The sequence below is a fragment of the Varanus komodoensis genome, unplaced genomic scaffold (assembly GCF_004798865.1).
Source record: "Varanus komodoensis strain SLA01 unplaced genomic scaffold, ASM479886v1 scaffold17, whole genome shotgun sequence".
NCBI lineage: Eukaryota > Metazoa > Chordata > Lepidosauria > Squamata > Varanidae > Varanus > Varanus komodoensis.
Window position 1 is genome coordinate 23039200 of NW_025335505.1, and position 22095 is coordinate 23061294.

The window sequence follows — 22095 nt, forward strand, 5'->3', positions numbered from 1 at the left end:
AGCTAATGATGTAAATTGATCAAAGACAAATGGAAATCTAGCGGTAGGTTGTGAAAGAAAAGCACAATGCTGTGCAATGCACACAACTGGAGCATGGAACATGAGAAGTATGAATCAAGGGAAACTGGAAACTGCGAAGCAAGAAATGGAACAGTCAAACATTAAGGTACTTGATGTGAGTGAACTAAAATGGAACGGAACGGAGCATTTTCAGTCAAGAAAACACAAAGTGTTTTACTCAGGAAGTGAAAAACTCAGAAGAAATGGAGTGGCCATAATACTGAGACGAGATGTACCTTGGGCAGTAAGGGGATATAATACAAAGTCTGACCAAATCATCAGAATTCAGAAGATCAGAATTCTCAGAAAACCTATCAACATAGCCATCATTAAAATCTGCCATCCAACAACGGAAGCTGAAGAAGAAATTAAAAACTGTTACGCAGGTTTCCAAGAGGAAATAACATCAAAACAAGACATACTGATAATCCTAGGTGACTGGAACACAAAAGTAGGAAACAAAGCAAAGTTAAATGTTGTGGTAGAATTTGACATAGGGATCAGAAATGAGAATCACTCATAGAGTTCTGCGAAGCCAACCATCAGTTTTGTTGCAAATATATACTTCAGGTATATTTATCAGATAACTGTACATCAGCACAATCTAACAGACTGTGTAATTGGAAACGTAAGATGGAGAAGTTGTATTCTTGCTGCCAAAACAAAATCAGAAGCAGACTGCAGTACTGACCAGCAGCTCTTAATATAAAAAATCAGAGCTTTGTGAATACCTTGGACTGACAGAAAGACAAACAAATAGGTCCTGATCAAATAATGCCAGAACTTTTCCTGGAAGCCAAAATGACAAAACTGAGGCTGTTGTACTTCAGGCACAACATGAGAAGGCAAGACTCACTGGAGAAGACAATGATGCTAGGGAATGTTGAAGGCAAAAGAAGAAGGGAAAGGTCACATATGAGATGCACTGATTGTATACAGGATGTCACACCCTTGCGTTTATAAGAGCTGAGCAAGGCTGTGAGGAACAGGTCATTTTGGAGTGTATTTATTCATAGGGTTGCTGTAAGATGAACGTGACTTGTTTGGACATTAACAATAAATTCTGCAGCAGAGGAGAGGCAGCTGGTTTATTAGCTCAGCTCAGGAAACAACACGGCCAGTTTTATGACTTTAACTGTAGTCTATGTATTATATTAAATGAAACTCAAACACACACCTATGTTTCTAGCTGCATCTGAAGCTGCATCCTCACCTTCAAACCTAACATTCTATCCCATGTGTAGACTGGTCCAGCCTGCACTGGCCCATATTATGAGGTATGCTTTATGCCCCACTTGTGCCCTATTTCAGCTGTACAGGCAGCCCAGACGTACCTTAAACATTTTGGTTAAGTCTCCATAAAAATGTCATTTTTTCAGATTTTATTCTACAAGCAGGGTACCTTGTATATATATGCATATAAAATTTCAGGGCTCTTGCTCATTGGGAAGAAGCATCCTCTTTTTTATTTATTCCTGAATTAGAACTCATTTATGCTCAAGCATCTTTTTATCTTATATTATATCAAGGTTATGTGAAATAAAGTGCTCATAATCATGTAAGAATACAAACACATACAAATATATCCATTTGATCATTCTCTTAAGATTATAATCACAAAATATACCTGGCTTCAGTACTGCTGCAGAGGTAGATGTTTAATTTGCAAGGGTGAACTCCAGACAAATGGCTCCCAAAGTCCTTTTGGGTCAGACTGCAGTGTAGTGTACTTGATCTATTTGGCATCTTCACTTTCAAACAAGTTAAGGGGTTGTTCATACATTATGCTTGGTCATGTTTCAAAGAGGCAAAAGTCATCTCCACATCTACATTAATCAATGTGATATGATGTAAGAGTCAGAATTAATTTACCAATCATAGCCACATCAACTTATGTGCTTGCTGACTCCCCTTCACACACCAAAAAAATGGCTCATGTGAATTACAGGTAATGGTAAGGAACAATACTTGGGTGCACATACAGTTGCCACAAGATACATATAACTGTTTTGGATCGTAATACTAGACTTAATTTGGTTGCAATAAACTTCAGTTTGGTAGTAGTATTAGTTGCTGGTTTTCAAGGAAAAATTGCTTTGTTATTTTATGACAAATATTTTGGATAGTATAGGTTTTAGTCTTCCTCCAATAATGAACCCAGTGAAACTAATTGCTAAATATAGTGTAACTTGAATCAAAGTAAGAGTGGGGAATTCCAAAACATTCAAGCTAGAATGCCAACTGGCTGTTCCTATTCCCACATACTGTTCTGATCAGGTAAACCTTGGAATGGGGAAAGAAAAGCAAGAAAACAAAATAACTCTATCTAGGTGCATTGTACTCCCCTTGTACCCATCTTGTCTTCTCAGTTGATATGATGCTTGACATATATATTAGCACATGAATATTATTTTCATGTTTATTTTGTAATAGTTCCACCTGGAGCAGCTGCCTAGGATGCCAATCCCTTTTTTCTTCACCCTTTTGTAAATATTTGAAATAGCTATTCATTAACAGTTGCACATTTATTCAGCACTGTTGTTCTGCTTGTGAACTGGAATTAGCTTTTATTTCTCCACCCCGCACCCCTCTTTGGCTGAGCTGGAGAAAGCCTGCTGCTTAGGTTCAATCTGTCAAGATTCAAATTATACTCCAGCTGAGACCTAATCAAAGGCGTCTGACCCGGTTTGCAGATAAACCAGAAATAAGAGTGGGTATATTTATTTATTTTCTTTGGGCACTTGGTCTGTGAATGAAAGCAAAACAAGAAAAGATTACAAATACAAGTTAAATTAAAAGCAGCCGCAACTTGCCGCTTCATAAAATGAGATCTTCCTTTTGGCAATAACTAGAGCACCCCTCGGCTATGACACAGAGAATAATCAATGAAGACCTGGTTTATACAAATTATTTTAAATCAAACCCTACATTGATATTAATACAAATGCATGAAAAGAAGCACAACTGTTAAGTAATAAAGCTAAATGTACAACAGTATTTTCTGAATAAACATATAAAATCAAAATCTCATCTAAAGGGCATATGGAACAGAATTTATGTTTATGCCTCATTCAGCACATGCTACTTTACATTTTGATATATTTCTTATACTGTAAAACTGTCTTCCAGGTGGATTTCAGATGTCCCATCTTATAAAACTAACATTTTCTTTAACACATAGTTAGAAGTAGATAGGCCCTTAGCCAGCCATGCTGCTGACACATTTAGATCTTGATTATTCTGCAACATTCATTACCATCTGCTTTTATACTGCTTTGCATGTGAAGTGTACTTAGGATCTTTAAAGAGGTAGCAGGAAAGAAATGCCTCTCTAAGACAGGGTTCTGTGTGACAGGATCTGCCACACAGTGACCAGCTATTGGAGAACCCATAAGTAGAGGATGAACTGTGAAGGGGAAAGGAAGATGCTGTTCATTTGTACCAAGAAAACAAGCAGACTTTACACTTTATCAACTGCTTTTTCAGGGTGCAGTCTGATGCATATTAGGGAGAATTAAGTCCTAGAACTCCTAGCATTCTGCAGCAGGCTATGATTTCCAGGAGAGTGGTGCTAGGAAAGTGCAGCTGCCTGGAGACCCTAGGAGTTGTAGGAATAATTTCCGTCTAAATATGTAAAGGATTGTTTCCTTAGACTATTCAACCAATTTTCAACTGATTTATGAAATTATTGTACCAAAGCCTTTCTGCTAACTAAAAGTGGAAAAAAAATGAAACTTTCAGGATACAACAAATATTAACCTTTTCTTGCAACTTAAATGTGATGATGATAATAGCACCTGACTTTGACAATATTACTGGTGAATGCATCATTCAGTGCAAATTCTCATTAAATCGACACTCTCCCTTTCAAAGGGTTGGGTGAGATGATTTTCCAGAAATGCTGTTAAGAAGTTGGCACACTTAATTTTCTCTCTTTAATTATTTTAATCAGAAACGAGGGCATTTTCCCAATGCTGATGTGTTCAGACAACACAGAAACAGTATTTACCCAAGAAGCCACCCTCTTAAGCAGCATCCCTTCATTGTTTGCTACATTGGAGATCTACATTGGACAGCCATCTTACATACAGGAATGTACCTCAACACAAACAGCAATATTACAGAAAATTTAGAAGCAACTTTCAGCTTCTGACCTGTGCTTCTGTGAAGGCGTTAGATAGTTTAGATGGTTAGTTACATCAAAAAATATGCATCCTTATTTTTTGTGGGAAGTCAGTGCTACATAAGTAATCCCCTACTCTTTAATTCATTGAACCTACTTCTGCAGTCATGCTTTAAAAATACTGCAGTTTCAGTTAATATAAATACAGCATTCAAACCTGGGTGTTTATTTCCAGAAAATAAGAATCCCTACCTTAAATTACATCATTTGTACACAAAAATTCTTCAAAACCAACCTTTAGCATAAAAACGTTGGCTTAAACCCAAGAATTCTCATCCCCAACCAAGATCAACTTGAGAATAAGAGTATCCACAGATTATAGCAGGAGCTTGAGAATGACTTTCTTGTTGTTTAATATCATTTTGTTGGTGTAACCTTTAAAGTGGCACAATACAGGAGTGGCCCATCACATAGGTCTTTTTCATGTGTGCCTAGCCAAGGATGACTGTGTGGGAAGGAAATGAATAATTTGTCCTCTCCACAGAATGCCAAACCATGAAACATTATAACAATGTAACTGGATGAAGCACCTGCTCTTGTGCAGCTGCTAAATTGTCTAAGGAGTGCCCAAAGGACACTGGATTTCTTCCGCATTCCTTTCTGATTCTTCCTCTCTCTTGATTCTCATTGTCTGTACTCCCACTTCTTTCTTTTCTTTGCTGTTTCCTTGCACTGCTCCTTTTCTCATGCTACCTGAATAACATCCCATATACAGTAATGTGATAAATATTGCTGTGATTTCAAAATCAATTTTCTCTCAGCATTCCTACCAAAAACTTAGGGCAGTATACACAGATATTCCTTCATTTTATAATCACAAAGAACCTTTTGAGGTAGGTTAGACAGATAAACAGTAACTGATCGAAGCTTCGCTAAGTCAGGAATTGAATCCAGTTAACTTCAGTCAAATATTCTGTGGGACAGCAGCTCAAATATTACGATGTAAAAAACAAACAGCTTCTTAAAAGAGAATACTACGCAGTCAGAAAGCTTCAGAAATGTATCTTTGCAAGTAGTTTTATAGTTTTATACATTTTTGTGTAAATTTTTTACCATTTTTAGCTAGATATCAAGAACTTTAAGTTTATTCTACCTGATCTGGGTTCACATTACCTTCATGTCATCTTTATATTATCATCTAGTGTCTTGTTTAAAGCTTATTTTGTGATGGTCTAATGATTATATACAAACGAACAAATCTGACATATTATGAGGCAGTGGCAGGAAAGATGGGAAAGGAAGCATGAATTGATACATTAAACTGAAGTAAAACCCCCAAATAACAGTGGGATGGAAGACTGAGGAAAAGCAGGGAAGTAGAGCTAGCTACATGTACCAGCATGAAACAAAACTAGCACTTCTGCAGAGAAGAAACATTAGAAATGGCCGTTTGCGTACCTTGCCAAACTCTTGGATTTTTTGAGAATTTCTTCCCCAAAAGAACTAAAATTGGAGAAATCTAGATAAAGTAAGTTTGCTTACCTGAAACGGTCTACCTTTGAGTGGACATCTGATGTGGCAAGGCTGGCTTAGGGTAAGACATTAGTGTTCATTCTGCTGCTTTGCACCGAGCTGCAGAAGAACAGTAAGGCCATCTGCTACCACAGGAACAGCATCACATGGACCTTTTTTTGATTAAGAGATAAGGTTTGGTTTCTTGAGACCTGAAGTGTCAAGAAAAGTGCAAAATGTGCATCACTCTGAGGACTACCAGGAGAATCTTGTAGGAAAGTAAATTCTACCACCCCATTTTTGCGAGCAAAGATCACTTGTGAGTTTGGTTTGGCTTGACAGCTTGCATTTTGATTCTTTCCAAACCAATCCAAAAGACCAGTGGGGTTGTTGCTTTGGGTCATCTTTGGGTCAATCTCCAGGGTGTGTACTAATAGCACTGGGGTAGTAGTGTACCCCTTGCACAAATTTGCCAAAATACCTGTGCCAATAACACTTGCGCATATATGACTATTTCTGGCAAATCTTTACAAAAACTGGTAGAGAAAACTAAAAAGAAGTCTCTCAGCCACAGACAGCTACTCTAAGGTGTGCTTGGTCATGCCGAAGGTGTTGCCAATAGGTCTAAAATGAGGATCATGAAAAGCAGCTGGGGCCTTTCATATTCTCTGAAAAAGGAGAGATCACATGCAAAATAATCGTGGGAAGCCACAAATGGCTCTTGATCAGCGAGTGAGAGACACTGTAGTCCTGCCCTGCTGACTCTTGGAATACTGCCTGGAGGCAAGGAATGAACAACACAGGCATCTGTTTGACTCACTGTGGGTTACTTCCACAGCGCCCACCATGGCTTTTTCCCCAGCTGGCTTGCCATGACATGCCCACCACCCTACATGAGGAAGGCTCAGCTTAACATACCTTATCTAGGCACATACTGTACATCTAAATGGCCAAGTGTTATGGCGGTACTTGAAAGAGCAGTGAGACTCAGTCCCCTGTCAACACAACAGATCTCTCAATGCGCCTGCTTTGAATGACAATTAATTCTCCATGAAACACGTTAGTTTGGGATATTATAAATAATGACATCAGAGACAAACCTTGTTGAATTAGCAATAATACAATCAGTGCCAGCAACACATAAGCCTTCCTCTGGACAAATACTATTCAGAACTATTTTCTGTGCTAAGATGGCATTCAAGGCTGTCAGAATGTATTTCAATTACTTAGTGGACTTAAGTCATGACATTAGCACAATTGGAAAGTATCTAGACAAAGGTGAGTTGTCTGGCATGTCCTACAGAGGTGATGTATTACTGGTCTTGAAACAATTACACTGGTTTCCAATTTATTTTGGAGCCCAACTCAAATTGCTGGTTTAATCTATAAACCCTTACACAGCTTCAGGCCAAGGTATCTGAAAGAGCCTCCTGCTGTATGAGCTCCAGAATCTTCAGGACAAAAACCTGTTCTATGTCCCATCACCAAGAGAAGCTATGTTGGTAGGTACATAAGATGGAGCTTTTCCTATAGCGCATACCATAACCCCTGGTTGTAGCACTCCTCACTACACCAAGAAAGGCTCAGATTCAGATGGGTTACTGGTCAGGGAAAGTCCTTGGAAGTTCCTCTATATTGCCCTGACCTAAGGATGTAGCTATCCCGCCATCTGACAATGACTGCCCTGAAATCTCTCCTGTCCCTCAGCTGTGCAGCAACATGAAATTTCAGAAACAGGCTCTGCCTCTTTAGTCAGTATCAAGCAGGCATGACAAACTATTGAAACCCCAAGCTCCATCCCCCTTTGTTAATCCTTTGACCAAGAGCTCCTTGTGGGAGAACACTGCAGCCAGCACTTCCAGCCAGGGGCTATCCAAGGTCCTGACAGGGTCCCTGCCATGACTGAGAACAGACAGTGTGTACTGACTTTGCAGTCTCCTTCCCTGAACCACAAGCCCAGCCAGGACAGCAGTACTCTGTGGATGCAACTCCCTCCCAAGGAAGGCCCAAATCATTGAGTTTTAGATAAGCAGTGCATACTGTACCATCTTGGACTTTTAAAGGCCTGGGTGAGCAGAAAGGTAATTAATAAACAATTTTAATAAACAGAAATATATACAAATATGGTGGCCCAATCTAACCTTCCAATGCACCCTGTATCTCTCATGAGCACATTTGTGTTCAATTAACAGTAAGGAAAATGAATCTTTTTCTACTATCAGCACAGAAGCACTAAGGAGGATGCATATGAAGCAGGGCCTGGTTTAAATGGGCAGCTGCAGCTGCAAGGATGTTCTTCACACCACTGATAATTTGCAAAGCCTGACCCATGTTCAGAGAAGATCTGAACATAACTTTTAGACAAATTGAACATAGTAAAAAGAAACTATCCTTTTTTAACACCATTGTAAAAATGAGGTATGGTTTTACATGCTTGTATTTGTGTTATACAGTAGTCAACCCTGTTACCTAAATAAATAATAGTTTAAAAGCTGCAATTTAACTTTTTTCCTTGAAGAACCATTAGGAAACATTACATGGGATAATGTAAAAACGCTCATTCTTCATGCTGTCCTGTGTAGCTTTGAGAAATGACAGACTGGTATCAAAATATTTATCTTGGCGTTAAGTGTTTCTGCATTAGCAGAGTCAGCAGCCAAGACCTGAATGTTCTTAATACACAAAAGGGAGAGAGGAAGAAAATATAAAGTTAACCACCTAAGGAGAAGAAATTGTGTTCCATTTAATATATTGAACCTTCGGGGGCCTGAAATTTAAGAGAGAGAGAGAGAGAGGGAGAGAGAGAGAGAGACTGACCGACCTTTATTCCCCCTTTTTTTTACAGAGGTGTGTGGTAAACTAAGCGATGGCAGTGAATTGAAATGATATCACACTGCATTGTGTGTGTGCGTGCGCATAGCCTTCTGCATGGATAATCACTAAAGGTAAGATCATCTTAGGTTACATGATGGAATATATCAAAATGATATTCCTGGGTAATGCGAAGGCATTTTTGCTTGTGCATGCATTCCCTTCTCCTGATTTCCACATTCCCTTCTCGTGCTGTCTCCACCCCCACGTTCTGCAGAACTCCAGAGGATCCTCCAACTGGCAGAAACAGATTTTCAGTGGCTGCGGGGGGAAGGCAGTAATAGGAATGCCCCACTGAATGAGCAGAGTTTACTTATATGTCCTTGAATCTAGCTTATGATTTTGCATCAATTCTCTTTTCGACTCTGATAGAAACCCAAGATTTCCCCATGACTACCTCTAGTCTATGGATTTACTGGAATCATGCTGGAGATGTGCAAACATGCATAGTTTATGAACTGCTTATATCCAAATCATAGGAGATCAGTTTCTTACACTTAAGTTTTAAACACATGCAGCACAACATGTAGCATTATAGTCCCTTAAAAATGTAGCAGTGGCAACTAAACTGCATGGAAAATTATTAGCTTTATATTAAACCCAGAACTTCACATCCTGTGTATAGAATGGCTCCATCATTCCACAGAAAGCTTTTGATACAATGAAATCCTGTTTGCAGAAGAGAGAACGTGATGTTTGAAAATTCCTGCAGTTCTCAGTGCTGCCCTTCTGCACTATTAGGACAGTCTCCAACTTTCTGGAACAGATTTTCAGAGGGCAAAAAGAGCTGCTGGAGGAACTGACAAAATCATCTCTCTCCTTCTACCAATGGGAGGTTTTCCACAGTGGAACTCCACTCTGGGGTTCTTTCCACTGACAGAAATGAAATGTGGACCCAAGCCACATATTTACAGTGAGTAACTGTGAACTGCAAGACTAAAAGACTGATAAAAATTCAAGGGTGCATGTTTAGAAGAGCAGAGAGATAGTCTGCTCCCATCTAGGTTTGCTACAGACCAGTATTCTGCCAGTTTCAGACATTCTACACAATGAATGAATATTGATCTATATGTTTTTGGACCCATGGACATATTTGGGTGCCTGAGAAACTACTGCGGGTGCCACCAAAGAATGCCTTATCAATGGATTGCCACTGTCATGGATTGCTCAGTAGGAGGAGCTTAGCTTGCCTCCTACTGAGCAAAAAAGGTTGTTTCCTATCTACTGGACATCATAAAATATCTTTCATACAGTATTGTCTATTTTGGCTAATTTCTGGCAGTGCAACACAGCTAATGTTTATTTTAAGCATTTGTTTTGGCAATGTCCAGAAGTTAAATCTTTCTGGAAGGAGATTATTACACAGATAAATGTTGTACTGAGACAATGTTTAGTATTTACTGGTGTACATGCTCCTTTAAATTCTTACCTGCTTTATTGAAATTAACAGTCAAAGGGAAAATTAATTTTCTATGCCCTTTGGACACCCAAAGGGTTGATATTAGAAAACTAGAAGAAGAAACACTCACTTCCTATAATAGATTGCGGACGTTATAACACTTTTGATACATAAGCAAATGGCATATATATACCAACGTCAAATGAACACTTAGCGGGATATTTATGCACCTTTATTGAAGTCTATGTATAATTGCCAGAATGTTGTATGCAATTTGTTCAAATCCCTGGACATGCAATGACAAAACAGAAAAAAAAATGTAAATAAAAATGGAGGGTATTGGAGACTCCTTTGTGGGTACAATTGGAGGTGCCCCTGAGCCTTTGGTGGGGTCCCCTTTTCTAAACAATTAAAGGACTATGTGCTAATTATCCATATCAAAAGCATCAATCCTTTTGTTTAAAGGCAAAGGGTGATTAGGTTAAAAAGTGTTACTCTTACCCCCCCCACACACACACACTTAAAGCATACCCTCTGAAAATTGCTACAGATGTATGTACTGTGTTATTCAATGCAATCATAGCAGACATATACAATCTGTGTTAGATCAGCTATGATATGGACAAGGGACTGTGTCAATCTCCCTGCGGTCCTAGATCCCCTTAAATGGGCAATGGTGATACCCCTTTGCAAGAAGTCATCTGATTTGCCCTTCTGATTTAAACAATTCTTGCTTAGTCTTCACCTAATAAGCGCATAGTGCCAATCCAGCTCCTTATTTTCTTAGATGGAAGTGATTGTTTGGATATGTTCCAATCTAGTGTCAGACCTGTAATTTCTCAAGTCACCCTCTACAGAGAGATGAAAAGGGAATTCCTGGTGATTTTTAGCAGCTTTCAGTAATATTGACTGTGATATTCTGCTCTGAGTTGCTTTGCTGGGATGAGCTTGGGAGACATTCTTTTGTGGTGGTTCCTGTCTCTTCTGAAAGACAACTTACAGAAAGCTGGCTGAGGGAATCTGATTCACTTTATGACATGTGCGGTTCCCCGAGATTCCACCTTCTCTCAAAATTCCTCAATATTTATTTGAACAGTCCAAGTGATGTCATATGGACAGCTGGGCTAAGATGTCACCAGTATGTGCTATCACCATTGCATGTGGTGGTAACAGTGGCCAGGCGTACATTTTATCAACTTTATTTTGCATGCCAGCTGCAGTTTTCTAATGTGTGACCTTCTCCTGGTGAAGTTAGATCTTGTCATGATTAACCTTTCCCTGGTCACTTCCCAAATGGATTACTACAATTGCCTATTCAGCAGTATAGAAAAAATAAGGCCTACACAGGGCTTCCTTCATGCTGCAGTCGTTTGTTTGTTTTTTTTTTCTGCCAGTAAAAAAAGGACAAAATTGAGGCTGTCATACTTTGGACACATCATGAGAAGGCCAGACTCACTGGAGAAGATAATCTCTTTAGGGTAAGTTGATGGCAGAAGATGAAATGGAAGACCAAATATGAGATGAATTTAATCTATAAATGAAGCCACAGCCTTCAACTTGGAAGAGCTGAATGGAGCTGTCATGAACAGGACATCTTGGAGGGCTTTCATTCATAGGGTTGCCATAAATTGGAGATGACTTGACAGCAGATAACAAGTATATTAAATCCAGGCGATCTCAGGAATCACCTGCTCAAATATGAACTGTTCAGAAACTCTGCTCAATGCTTTACACTCTAAGGTTCTTCTTGGTCTCCCTCCACAAATGATGGAGACAAGACAAAGTGCTTTTTTGTCTGTAGTGCCTAGGTCATGAAACAGCCTTGCTAGAGATGTGTGTCTGGCCTCTTCACTGCTTGCTGATTTGATCTGATTTGATTTCATCTGTTTTTTTAAGTTAGGAATTTTAAGGGCATTCATGTTTTAATTATATAATTATGTTATGCTAGATTTATTGGAGCTAGTTAATTATTTTCTTAAATTGTTCTTGTTTTGAAACACTTCAAAACATTTTGAATATGAATTTGCACAGAAAGGCAAAGTTTAAAAAAAGTGTAAAAAGGCAGACGTAAATAAATACTATGACATTTTAGGCAAAGCAGCATCCCATAAACAGCATGTGTCGATCAGATCTTAAGTGTATAGTGAAAGCAGAACTACATTTATTTATTAAGTAAGGACACTGAAAGGGTTTCAGCAAACATGACGGTAAAAAAATATTTTGGATTTAATCAAAAGCAAATACTTGTAGTGCCAAGAACAAACAGGGTCCCTTTTTGTTGACCTTCCTTCCATTATGCCTAACAACATGTCACTTAAAGTCTTAGGGGACTTCAACAAAAGACAGTGAAACAATGCCATGATACACAAATTGTTTAATGCTGAGCCAGTGAAAAATATGCAAAGCTAAAAAAAGTCTCAAATTAAAGGGACTGCTATATGCAATTTAAAAAATGCAAACAAACTTTAAACAATGGTCAAGAATAAAACAAATTTCAAAGCAAGAGGAGAAAGCATTAAGTATAATAAACCTTACATTGTCATCAGAAAAGTCTTCATATAAAACTCTAAGGGGATTCTAAACAAACACTTTGGCTTCTACTGAAGGAAGTAACAATGTTGTTGTTGTTAGTCATGAAGTCGTGTCCGACCCATCGCGACCCCATGGAGAACATTCCCTCCAGGCCTTCCTGTCTTCCACTATCCCCAGGAGTCCACTCAAGCTCACACCAATTGCTTCAATGACAATAGCTATACTGCAAAGGACACGTTTTTGAGATAATACGAACCGAACTTGGCTTGAAATTAAATATTTCAAGTATCTAAGACTATCTCTTGTTTCATAGCGATTTTCCAATGCATTTACAAAATCATTCTATTCATGCTGACTCAGAAGTCTGAAGGTGTTCCATGGGGCTTATTCCAGAAGACGTGTACAGGAAGGATTACTGCTTCTATCTATTTGACTGATGTAAAACAAATCATCTGACTCAAATTATACACTTCCACACAATGCCACAATAGAACATAATATACAATATGTTAAGAACCAAGAAACTAAAAATCATTTTACTGTCACAGCTTGCAATTTCTAAATATCTGTATCTACCACGCACATTTACAAGTGGAGATGAATAACTATAGTACTAAAGATTACAGCTGCATCAGGATCACTGGACAGGGTGGGAGCTCTTCTTGTCCTGGCACAGAAAACAGCAGTATTTCTCCTGAAGCCCAGCTGATCTTTAGAAGAAAAAACTGGGCAGGGATCCCTAGAGATTGGCAAGCCATACTGGGGGCAGTGAAAGGCTGCATATGGCCAGGCAATTACTTACCTCTGAACAACAGGATAATAGCATTTAAGTGAATGCACATAATTTCAATGCATAGAATTATGCTAACTGCTACAGATTCTAGTTTTGCATTCCTTTAAAAAAAAAAAAAATCCCTTCTTGGCCTTTGAAGCTTCCCACAATGCCTGAGGCTGATCTAACCTGTGCACCTGGGCCACAGCCACCTAATTTCCATTCTGGCTGTTGCTGACCTGGTAACCTGACATAGAATTAGGCAGCTCAGAACTACTCAACCAAATGCTATGAAAGAGTGTGGCAATAAAGAAAAGTAACCAAGAAATAACTGCCACTAAAACAGATGGAACCGATACATTTTCAATGAAAACACAAGTGCATTTGATTCATACTAATACAAGGTAAGCATCAATAGCATTTTTTAAAAACTGTGCAATCCTTAATTTTATAGATACTTTTGCTGAAGAAAAATGTTTGCAATTGGACCATTTAATTAAAAGAGACTGGTCACTGAGCGGACACTTGAGGATTCCTATTGATTTCCCTCATGTTGATCTTAACTGAATACAGCATCAAAGAAAATAATTTTAATGCGAGTAAGATATGTTTGGGACTGCAGGTGGGGCAGTGGTTTAAACCGCTGTGCTGCTGGACCGGTTGATCAAAAGGTTGCCGGTTCGAATCAGCACAATGGGGTGAGTTCCCGTTGCTCTGTCCCAACTCCTGCCAACCTTGCAGGTCAAAAGTATGCAAATGCAAATAGATAAAAAGGTACCACTTCGGTGGGCAGGTAACAGCGTTCCATGCACTTCGGTGTTTAGTCATGCCGGCCACATGACCACGGGGACCGTCTGTGGACAAACGCTGGCTCCCTCGGCTAGGAAACGGAGATTCCACCGCCCCCTAGAGTCAGGCATGACTGGACGTAACGTCAAGGGGAAACCTTTACCTTTACTTTAAGATATGTTTTACAATATACTACAGAGGAATAATGTGCTATATACCGAAGTTGCTAGTTCTGTATATTCATGTAGTAGTGTCTTTTTAAAAAGTATTTATATGAATGCAGAACACTTTTGGAATGTTGATAGAAATAATAAAACTAAATATTAATCCCTGGAATGAGAATGTATATTTTTCCAGATTTTCTTTTCTACTCTAGCACATCAAAAAGAAGAAAGTATCATTAAAATCTTCAGGAAAAAAATATCCTGACAAAACCAAATGTAGAATTTTGTTTGGTTTAAATAAACAAATACAGATATATATTGAAATCCTACCAGTGCACAGTCACATCCATACTGTTACAGTTTTTGATAGATAATGACAACTTGTTGATTAAGAGAACAAAATAAATAAAACAAAAATCCCTACCTTGAAAGGATTGCTTGGCTCTGTTTACTAGCTCTTCAACAGGATAACTTGCCAGTTCTCCCCTGGCATGCTTAGTTTTGCAATAGGTACATGCGTTCAGACATCTAAGGAAAAAAAAATAGAATGCATGTGAGACTCATACACATAATAATAAAATTTCCTCTCACCCCAATACACACACACACACACACACCTATGGAGTTGCTGAAATTATAGACCAAAAATTATTCAAAAACAGAAATTGACTTTTGACCTTTTTAAAGCCAGGTTCAATCATTCCTCTCAAAGACAATTCATGTAATATATCTCAGTGTTAAAATATTCAGCAAGCCTTCTGCTTTCCAACCCTTTCTGTGCTTATTATATATATCTTTAATTTTGTTTCCCAATAATTTGAGGCAGTTACATTATAACCTACCACATATAACCTACTGGAGAGCCAGTGCGGTGCAGTGGTTAAGAGCATGGGACTTGGACTCAGACGACCTGGGTTCTAGTCCCCGCTCAGCCATGGAGCCAACTGGGTGACTTTGGGCCAGTCACGGACTCTCAGCCCAACCTACCTCACAGGGTTGTTGTGGGGATAAGATGGAGGAAGAGATGTAAGCTGCCTTGAGCCCTTTGTAGGAAAACGGCAGGATATAAATCCAAAAATGAATGAATGAATGAATGAGGCTTGCTAAATCTCCTGGCCAGAAGCTGTCCCACTAAAGGATCAATAAAAGTATCCAAGTCTTGATGGGATACATTCTTCTCTCTTCTAAAAAACATGTTATTTTATTCATCACCATGGCAGTCTTTTTCTTTTGTACCAGAAACTGTACGCAGTATTCATATTCACCACCAGACTTTTGCTAAGAGGATCTTGTTCCTATTAACATGCAACTTTCCAGTCCACAAAATGTTTAGGGATCTGATCTTAAATATCATCCAGGAAAATAGTTGTTGGGGTTAATTGCAACATGTAACCTGTGATTTCTGTGATGATGCTTATTAACTTCTTTAAATGTGCTTTAACAGGATATAATACCACAATATATGGGCAAAGATTCCCTTACCATTAAACACAGAACCATTTCTCTGCTTGCATTTTTACCAAGCCTTTGCCTGCCATTAAATTTTTATATTAGTTTATCACATGACTTTTTAATTAAAAATTAATTAATTAATTTTAAATATATTTGCACTTTCCATTTAGAAGTGCCCAAGGATGTTGAGTATGAGATAAAATGGGTAACAGTAAAAATCACAACACCCATTGTAATAACAAAGCTTAACTCAGTTAAAATTGAAAACTTAGCACCACGTTAACCTTCATCATGGTATGCTAGTCAAAAGCCGTATAATGAATATTCATGCTTAGACTTTTGACAGAACTCTAGAAGAAAAGAATTCTACAGCTGCAAAGCAGCGACAAGAACATGTTCTTGCTCATGTGGAGTTGCTCTGAGCAGCTATGATACAATAAAGGGACGGCAGTCTTGTAGAAGTCTGATCAACTAAGTGCTAGAATTGTATCCAGAAAATTTCAGGGGAACTAATGCATTTTGTTCTCTGCAACTCACTCCAGCAAAGAGGAAGACCATTCTGTTTTACACGAGCTGAAGCAACTGGCCAGTAATCAATGGCAGTTCAGTGTAAAGTCTAATACAGTAGTCTAGCCTTAAAATGATGACAACTTGAATAAAATTAACCTTACAGAAGTACCTCACTCTGTTGAAAGGATGGGGGAAGATAAATTTATTCCACTAGAATTACTTCGTAAGAAAGATATGCTGGAAAATGTGAAAATTGTGCAATTTTCTTTTAGAAACAGCTCTTTCATATTGAACAGCCACTTTCTATGGACACTACAAGTTCAAAAGCAATTCTACATTGCAGAAAAATCTATTATTTTTGAAAGTTATCCAAAAAGTATATTGCAACTAAAGATGTAAATTTCTGGACAGTTTGGGAAAACTGGAAGAATATGCAATTTTTAAAAGTGCTCTTCACAATCATCTAGTCAGTTTGTACTTTAAGAACATCAAATTATGTATGACTTTGCTTATAAAATTGTCATTAACATTTAAAATCTTTGCAAGTAAATCAGTTAGGAAATGATCCATTGTCACCTGCCCTCAATGCACAATGCTCTGAGCATGGAGGCTGACATGTTCAATTTCCACCAGTCTACACTTCATGCTCTGTATTTCATCTACATGGAGAGATCCAGCCATTTAGTTGAAACACCATGGAGAAGAGAAGGAGGCTGTGGTGCCATTTGGATATGATAAAAGGTATCAGCCCAAAGCTTTTCCTCTCCTTAGGCTGCCAGCACACCACCCTAGCTTTCTCCAAGGTTGATTTCTGACCTTGGAGATACAACTGCTGTGGTTATTTCTGTACAGACTATACGGCTCTGTGTTAAGAGTTTCGGCTTTCAAGTCTTCAGAACAGGCAATCTTAGTAAAACTAGTGTCTCCTAGTTTACTTCAGACACTGCTTATATGTGACAGGATTGTATCCTTACAAATTTGTAATTTTCTCTGAATAATCTATTCCAGTGATACTCAGGGAACAGGAAGCTATAGTAACTGCAGTAAGTGGACATTATCTTTCGGTAAAGTGAAGGACAGCAGGAATCACACAGGAAGGCACTCTGCTGAACTGTTTCATGCGGAAATGAACATTCCCACACTTGCTCTGAGAATTACTTGTTTTCTTGGCCTTGCACAGGGAAGAGGTACAGTAGCATGTGCTATAAAATGTAATATGCAAAACATGATAAAATTCATAAAACTACATACAATACATTGTAGGAACTTGGGGAATTAGTCCCTGAGGTATCGAGGTTATCTTAAAAGCCAAAAGAAGAAGGATTACTGGTTTCTGCAGGCAAAGAGTTCCTTAGGTTAGAGTTTAGGGAAATCTGGTATGAAGAAAAAGCAAGTGAGTATCTATTTAGTAGGTGAAGACTCTCTCACCAATTAGGCATGGTAATTAAGCATATTTAATTTAAAAACTTTCAAGCAATCACAACCTATTAGTTGAAGAGTGACATTTTATCCCCTTTTGTAAAAAAAATCTTTTAATTATTTATCTTAGTTCTTGTTTGTTTTAAATGGCTTCTCTACTGGTGAAAGTTCCTTTTAGGCTGCTTTTAAAGTTCCTTTTAGGCTGCTTCGGTGGTAGCAGTAAAAGACGTTATAGTTGAGGCAGCCTAGCCTAGAGGTGGGTCTAACTGGGGATGTTATTAAAAATGAAGTTGCATAGATCCAGGACTCAATATTTGCTTATTTGATATTTAAAAAGGGACAAAGTGGGATAATACACTTCCTCCCATTGCATGTAGTGGCAGTGGTGAAATGTCGTGAGGTCATAACTCACGTCCCCAATTAACTCACACAGCAGCCGGCTATAAAACTAAAGTCTTTCATTGCTACTTTCTACAAGATTTATGATGTAACAGATAAGCTCTAATGAGAAGGCCTTAATAGGTCAGTTGCTTACCCCTTCGTGAAGTCTCTGGGGAGCCCACGTGGGATTAGCTTTTCCTGTCACGTCTTTCCGCTCGTGGGCGGGACAAACCCCTGTCCTGTTTTCTCATTTGTTCCAATCGTCTTAAACTTCGGCTAAGATTGGCATTGGCTAAAGATGTTACATCTTCTGTATCTCCTGGACTCTGTCCAGCAGTTTCAGAGTCAGGAGGCGGGGGTGGGCAACTTGCTCACACACCTCAGAGTCAGGATGAGGAGAAGCCTCCCGTTCAGAAGCCTCATGATCAGGCCGTGATGAGGCTATTTGTTCAGAAGGCAAAGAGTCAGGTTGTGGCGGGGCTATTTGCTCAGCAGTCCCAGAGTCGGGCTGTGGAAGGGCCGTTTGGCTACTGGGCCCCAAGTATAAGTCATCTTGTTCTAATGTCTGATTCTCATTTTGAACATTTGACTCTTTCTCGCAAGTTGACGTCTCTGTTGAGCCATCAGGCATGACATGAAATAACACGAGTGTGTTTCTCTTAGATTTGAATTTTCAAGCTATATTCATTGATTACTGTAGCTTCTAACTCAAACACCCCCAGAAACACAGGACTCTATAGTACAAAACTCAGACTGTCACAAGTACCTATTTTCTTCACATATTATGGTGCTATGATACTAGTGATTTCTGGGGAAACTGAACATGAACTGAAACATCCCTAAAGCATACATTAGATTCACAACTTTAATAAGGAATGAAAATACCTCCTGGGAATCTAAAAAGAAAGAACAGAAAAATGTTTCCAAACTAGCGTCAAAATATCCAGAAATGTTATGCCTTTAGTCTTCCTTCAAATGTTTTCCTATTAAACAGGATTCAGAAATCATTTTGGGGTTGTAAAAATTGGGCAGAAATATATGAGCATCTTGTCTGAAAACATTTTATTCATCATTCTAAAATAAAGTGTTAAATATTTCAAAACTATCCCAATTTTGGAAAGAAAAAGAAATGCTTGGAATAAATACATTTCCGCCACCCCTCAAAGTTCTCTGATTTTTTTTCCAGACGCCCTCATCTCTAATCTGGCAATAAATGCAATCTTTAGGTTAGTTCTCTGCCTGTAACTGGCCAAACAGTCATGTGCCTCTGAAACCACATGGTCTCTGTGATTTCCAATAGCTACTTATCAGGCTTTTAAAATTGACCATTAAATCCAATGCAAGAGGGCTTTCCTCCTCACTCCTATCCCTTGCACTCCTCTGTGTCATCCATTCATCTGTTCCAGAAGGTTTCCCGGCCCCCTGACAGCAACTTTGAGGAAATATGAGAGCCAGAGGGAAGAATGCCTCAGCTTCCCAGTTCTACGGAAGAAACTACTTCCAATAGAACTGGAAGTAGTTCTACTAGACCGGGATCCTGCCGAATACTAATTAGTCAGCTTTAGAATCTTCCCGAAAAACTGCTCCACAGATGTGTGAAGAGCCTGTATGTGTGATACACTGAGACCACGAAGAATAAGAAACTTTTACAGTACATTATCAGTCCAAGTACACTTGTCAAGAGAGAAGCCAGGAGGGAAGCCAGGAGATTAAATGGGGAGGTCAACTGAAACATTTCTGGTAGTTAAAACATACTTATTGATGGATGTTTGTAACAAAATAAAAGTTTTAAACATTTATTATTTGTGTTTTGGAACTACAACGTGAAATTATAGTCTAGAAAAACATTAAACCATAAAAAATTATTAGCCATGATTGACAGTGATGTCGATAAACCATTGGAGTAGGTTGTTGTTAGTGGCGAAGTCGTGTCCGACCCATTGTGACCCCATGGACAACATTCCTCCAGGACTTCCTGTCCTCCACCATCCCCCGGAGTCCACTCAAGCTCACACCAACTGCTTCAGTGACTCCATCTAGCCACCTCATTCTCTGCCATACCCTTCTTCTTTTGCCATCTCTTGTTCCCAGCATAAGGCTCTTCTCCAGGGAGTCCTTCCTTCTCATTAGATGGCCAAAGTATTTGAGTTTCATCTCCACTATCTGGCCTTCTAAACAGCAGTCAGGGTTGATTTCCTCTAGGACTGACAGGTTTGATCGCCTTGCAGTCCAAGGAACTCGCAGGAGTCTCCTCCAGCACCACAATTCAAAGGCCTCAATTCTTTGGCGCTCAGCCTTCCTTATGGTCCAACTTTCACAGCTGTACATTGCAAATGGGAAAACCATAGCCTTGACTATACGCACTTTTGTCGGCAGGGTGATATCTCTGCTTTTTAGGATGCTGTCTAGATTTGCCATAGCTTTCCTCCCCAGGAGCAAGCGTCATTTAATTTCTTGGCTGCAGTTCCCGTCTGCGGTGATCTTGGAGCCCAGGAAAATAAAATCTGCCACTACCTCCATTTCTTCCCCATCTATTTGCCAGGAAGTGAGAGAACCGGATGCCATGATCTTAGTTTTCCTAATGTTGAGTTTCAAGCCAACTTTTGCGCTCATCTCCTTCACCCGCATCAAGAGGCTCTTTAGTTCCTCTTCACTTTCTGCCATGAGAGTGGTATCATCTGCATATCTGAGGTTGTTGGTATTTCTCCCAGCAATCTTAATTCCAACCGGTGATTCATCTAGCCCCACCTTTCTCATCATGTGCTCTGCATATACGTTAAATAGGCAGGGCGACAGTATACAGCCTTGCTGAACTCCTTTCTCAATTTTGAACCAATCAGTGGTTCCATGTCCAGTTCTCACTGTTGCTTCTTGACCCGCATATAGGTTTCTCAAGAGACAAATAAGATGGTCTGGTACTGCCATCTCTTTAAGAACTTGCCACAATTTGTTGTGATCCACACAATCAAAGGCTTTAGCATAGTCAATGAAGCAGAAGTAGATGTTTTTCTGGAACTCCCTAGCTTTCTCCATGATCCAGCGTATGTTGGCAATTGGATCTCTAGTTCCTCTGCCTCTTCGAAATCCTGTCTGTACTTCTGGTAGTTCTCGATCCACATACTGCTGGAGCCTAGCTTGTAGGATTTTGAGCATCACTTTGCTAGCATGTGAAATGAGTGCAATGGTGCAGTCGTTTGGACATTCTTTGGCATTGCCCTTCTTTGGGATGGGAATGTAAACTGACCTTTTCCAATCCTGTGGCCACTGTTGAGTTTTCCAAATTTGCTGGCATATTGAGTGTAGCACTTTTACTGCATTGTCTTTTAAGATTTTGAATAGCTTAGCTGGAATACTGTCACCTCCACTAGTTTTGTTGTTGCTCAGACTTCCTAAGGTCCATTTGACTTCACATTCCAGGATGTCTGGCTCGAGGTCAGTGACCACCCCATTGTGGTTATCAGGGACATTAAGCTCTTTCTTGTATAGTTCTTCTGTGTAATCTTGCCACCTCTTCTTAATCTCTTCTGCCTCTGTTAGGTCCCTGCCATGTTGGTCCTTTATCATGCCCATCTTTGCATGAAATGTTCCCTTCATATCTCCAATTTTCTTGAAGAGATCTCTGGTCCTCCCTATTCTGTTGTTTTCTTCTATTTCTTTGCACTGTTCATTTAAGAAGGCATTCTTATCTCTTCTAGCTATTCTCTGGAATTCTGCATTCAATTGGGTGTATCTTTCTTTTTCTCCCTTGCCTTTCACTTGCCTTCTCTCCTCAGCTATTTGTAAAACTTCCTCAGACAGCCATTTTGCTTTCTTGCATTTCTTTTTCTTTAGGATAGTTTTAGTTGCTACCTCTTGTACAATGTTGCGAACCTCCATCCATAGTTCTTCAGGCACTCTGTCTATCAGATCTAATTCCTTAAATCTATTTGTCACCTCTATTGTATATTCATCAGGGATATGATTTAGGTTATACCTAAGTGGCCTAGTGCTTTCCCCTACTTTCTTCAATTTAAGCCTAAATTTTGCAACCAGAAGCTCATGATCTGAGCCACAGTCAGCTCCTGGTCTAGTTTTTACTGACTGTATAGAGCTTCTCCATCTTTGGCTGAAG

At 39.2% G+C, this 22095-nt stretch overlaps 1 protein-coding gene across 2 annotated transcripts in view; it reads right to left on the reverse strand.

Annotated features, from left to right (window-relative positions):
* Nucleotides 1-22095, reverse strand: part of CDKAL1 (CDK5 regulatory subunit associated protein 1 like 1) — a 334585-nt gene that overhangs the window by 185347 nt on the left and 127143 nt on the right. For both annotated transcript variants that reach the window (XM_044426357.1, XM_044426358.1), the window contains one exon: nt 14647-14750. In XM_044426357.1, the coding sequence (XP_044282292.1) occupies nt 14647-14750 (104 nt within the window). The remainder of the gene's footprint in view (nt 1-14646; nt 14751-22095) is intronic.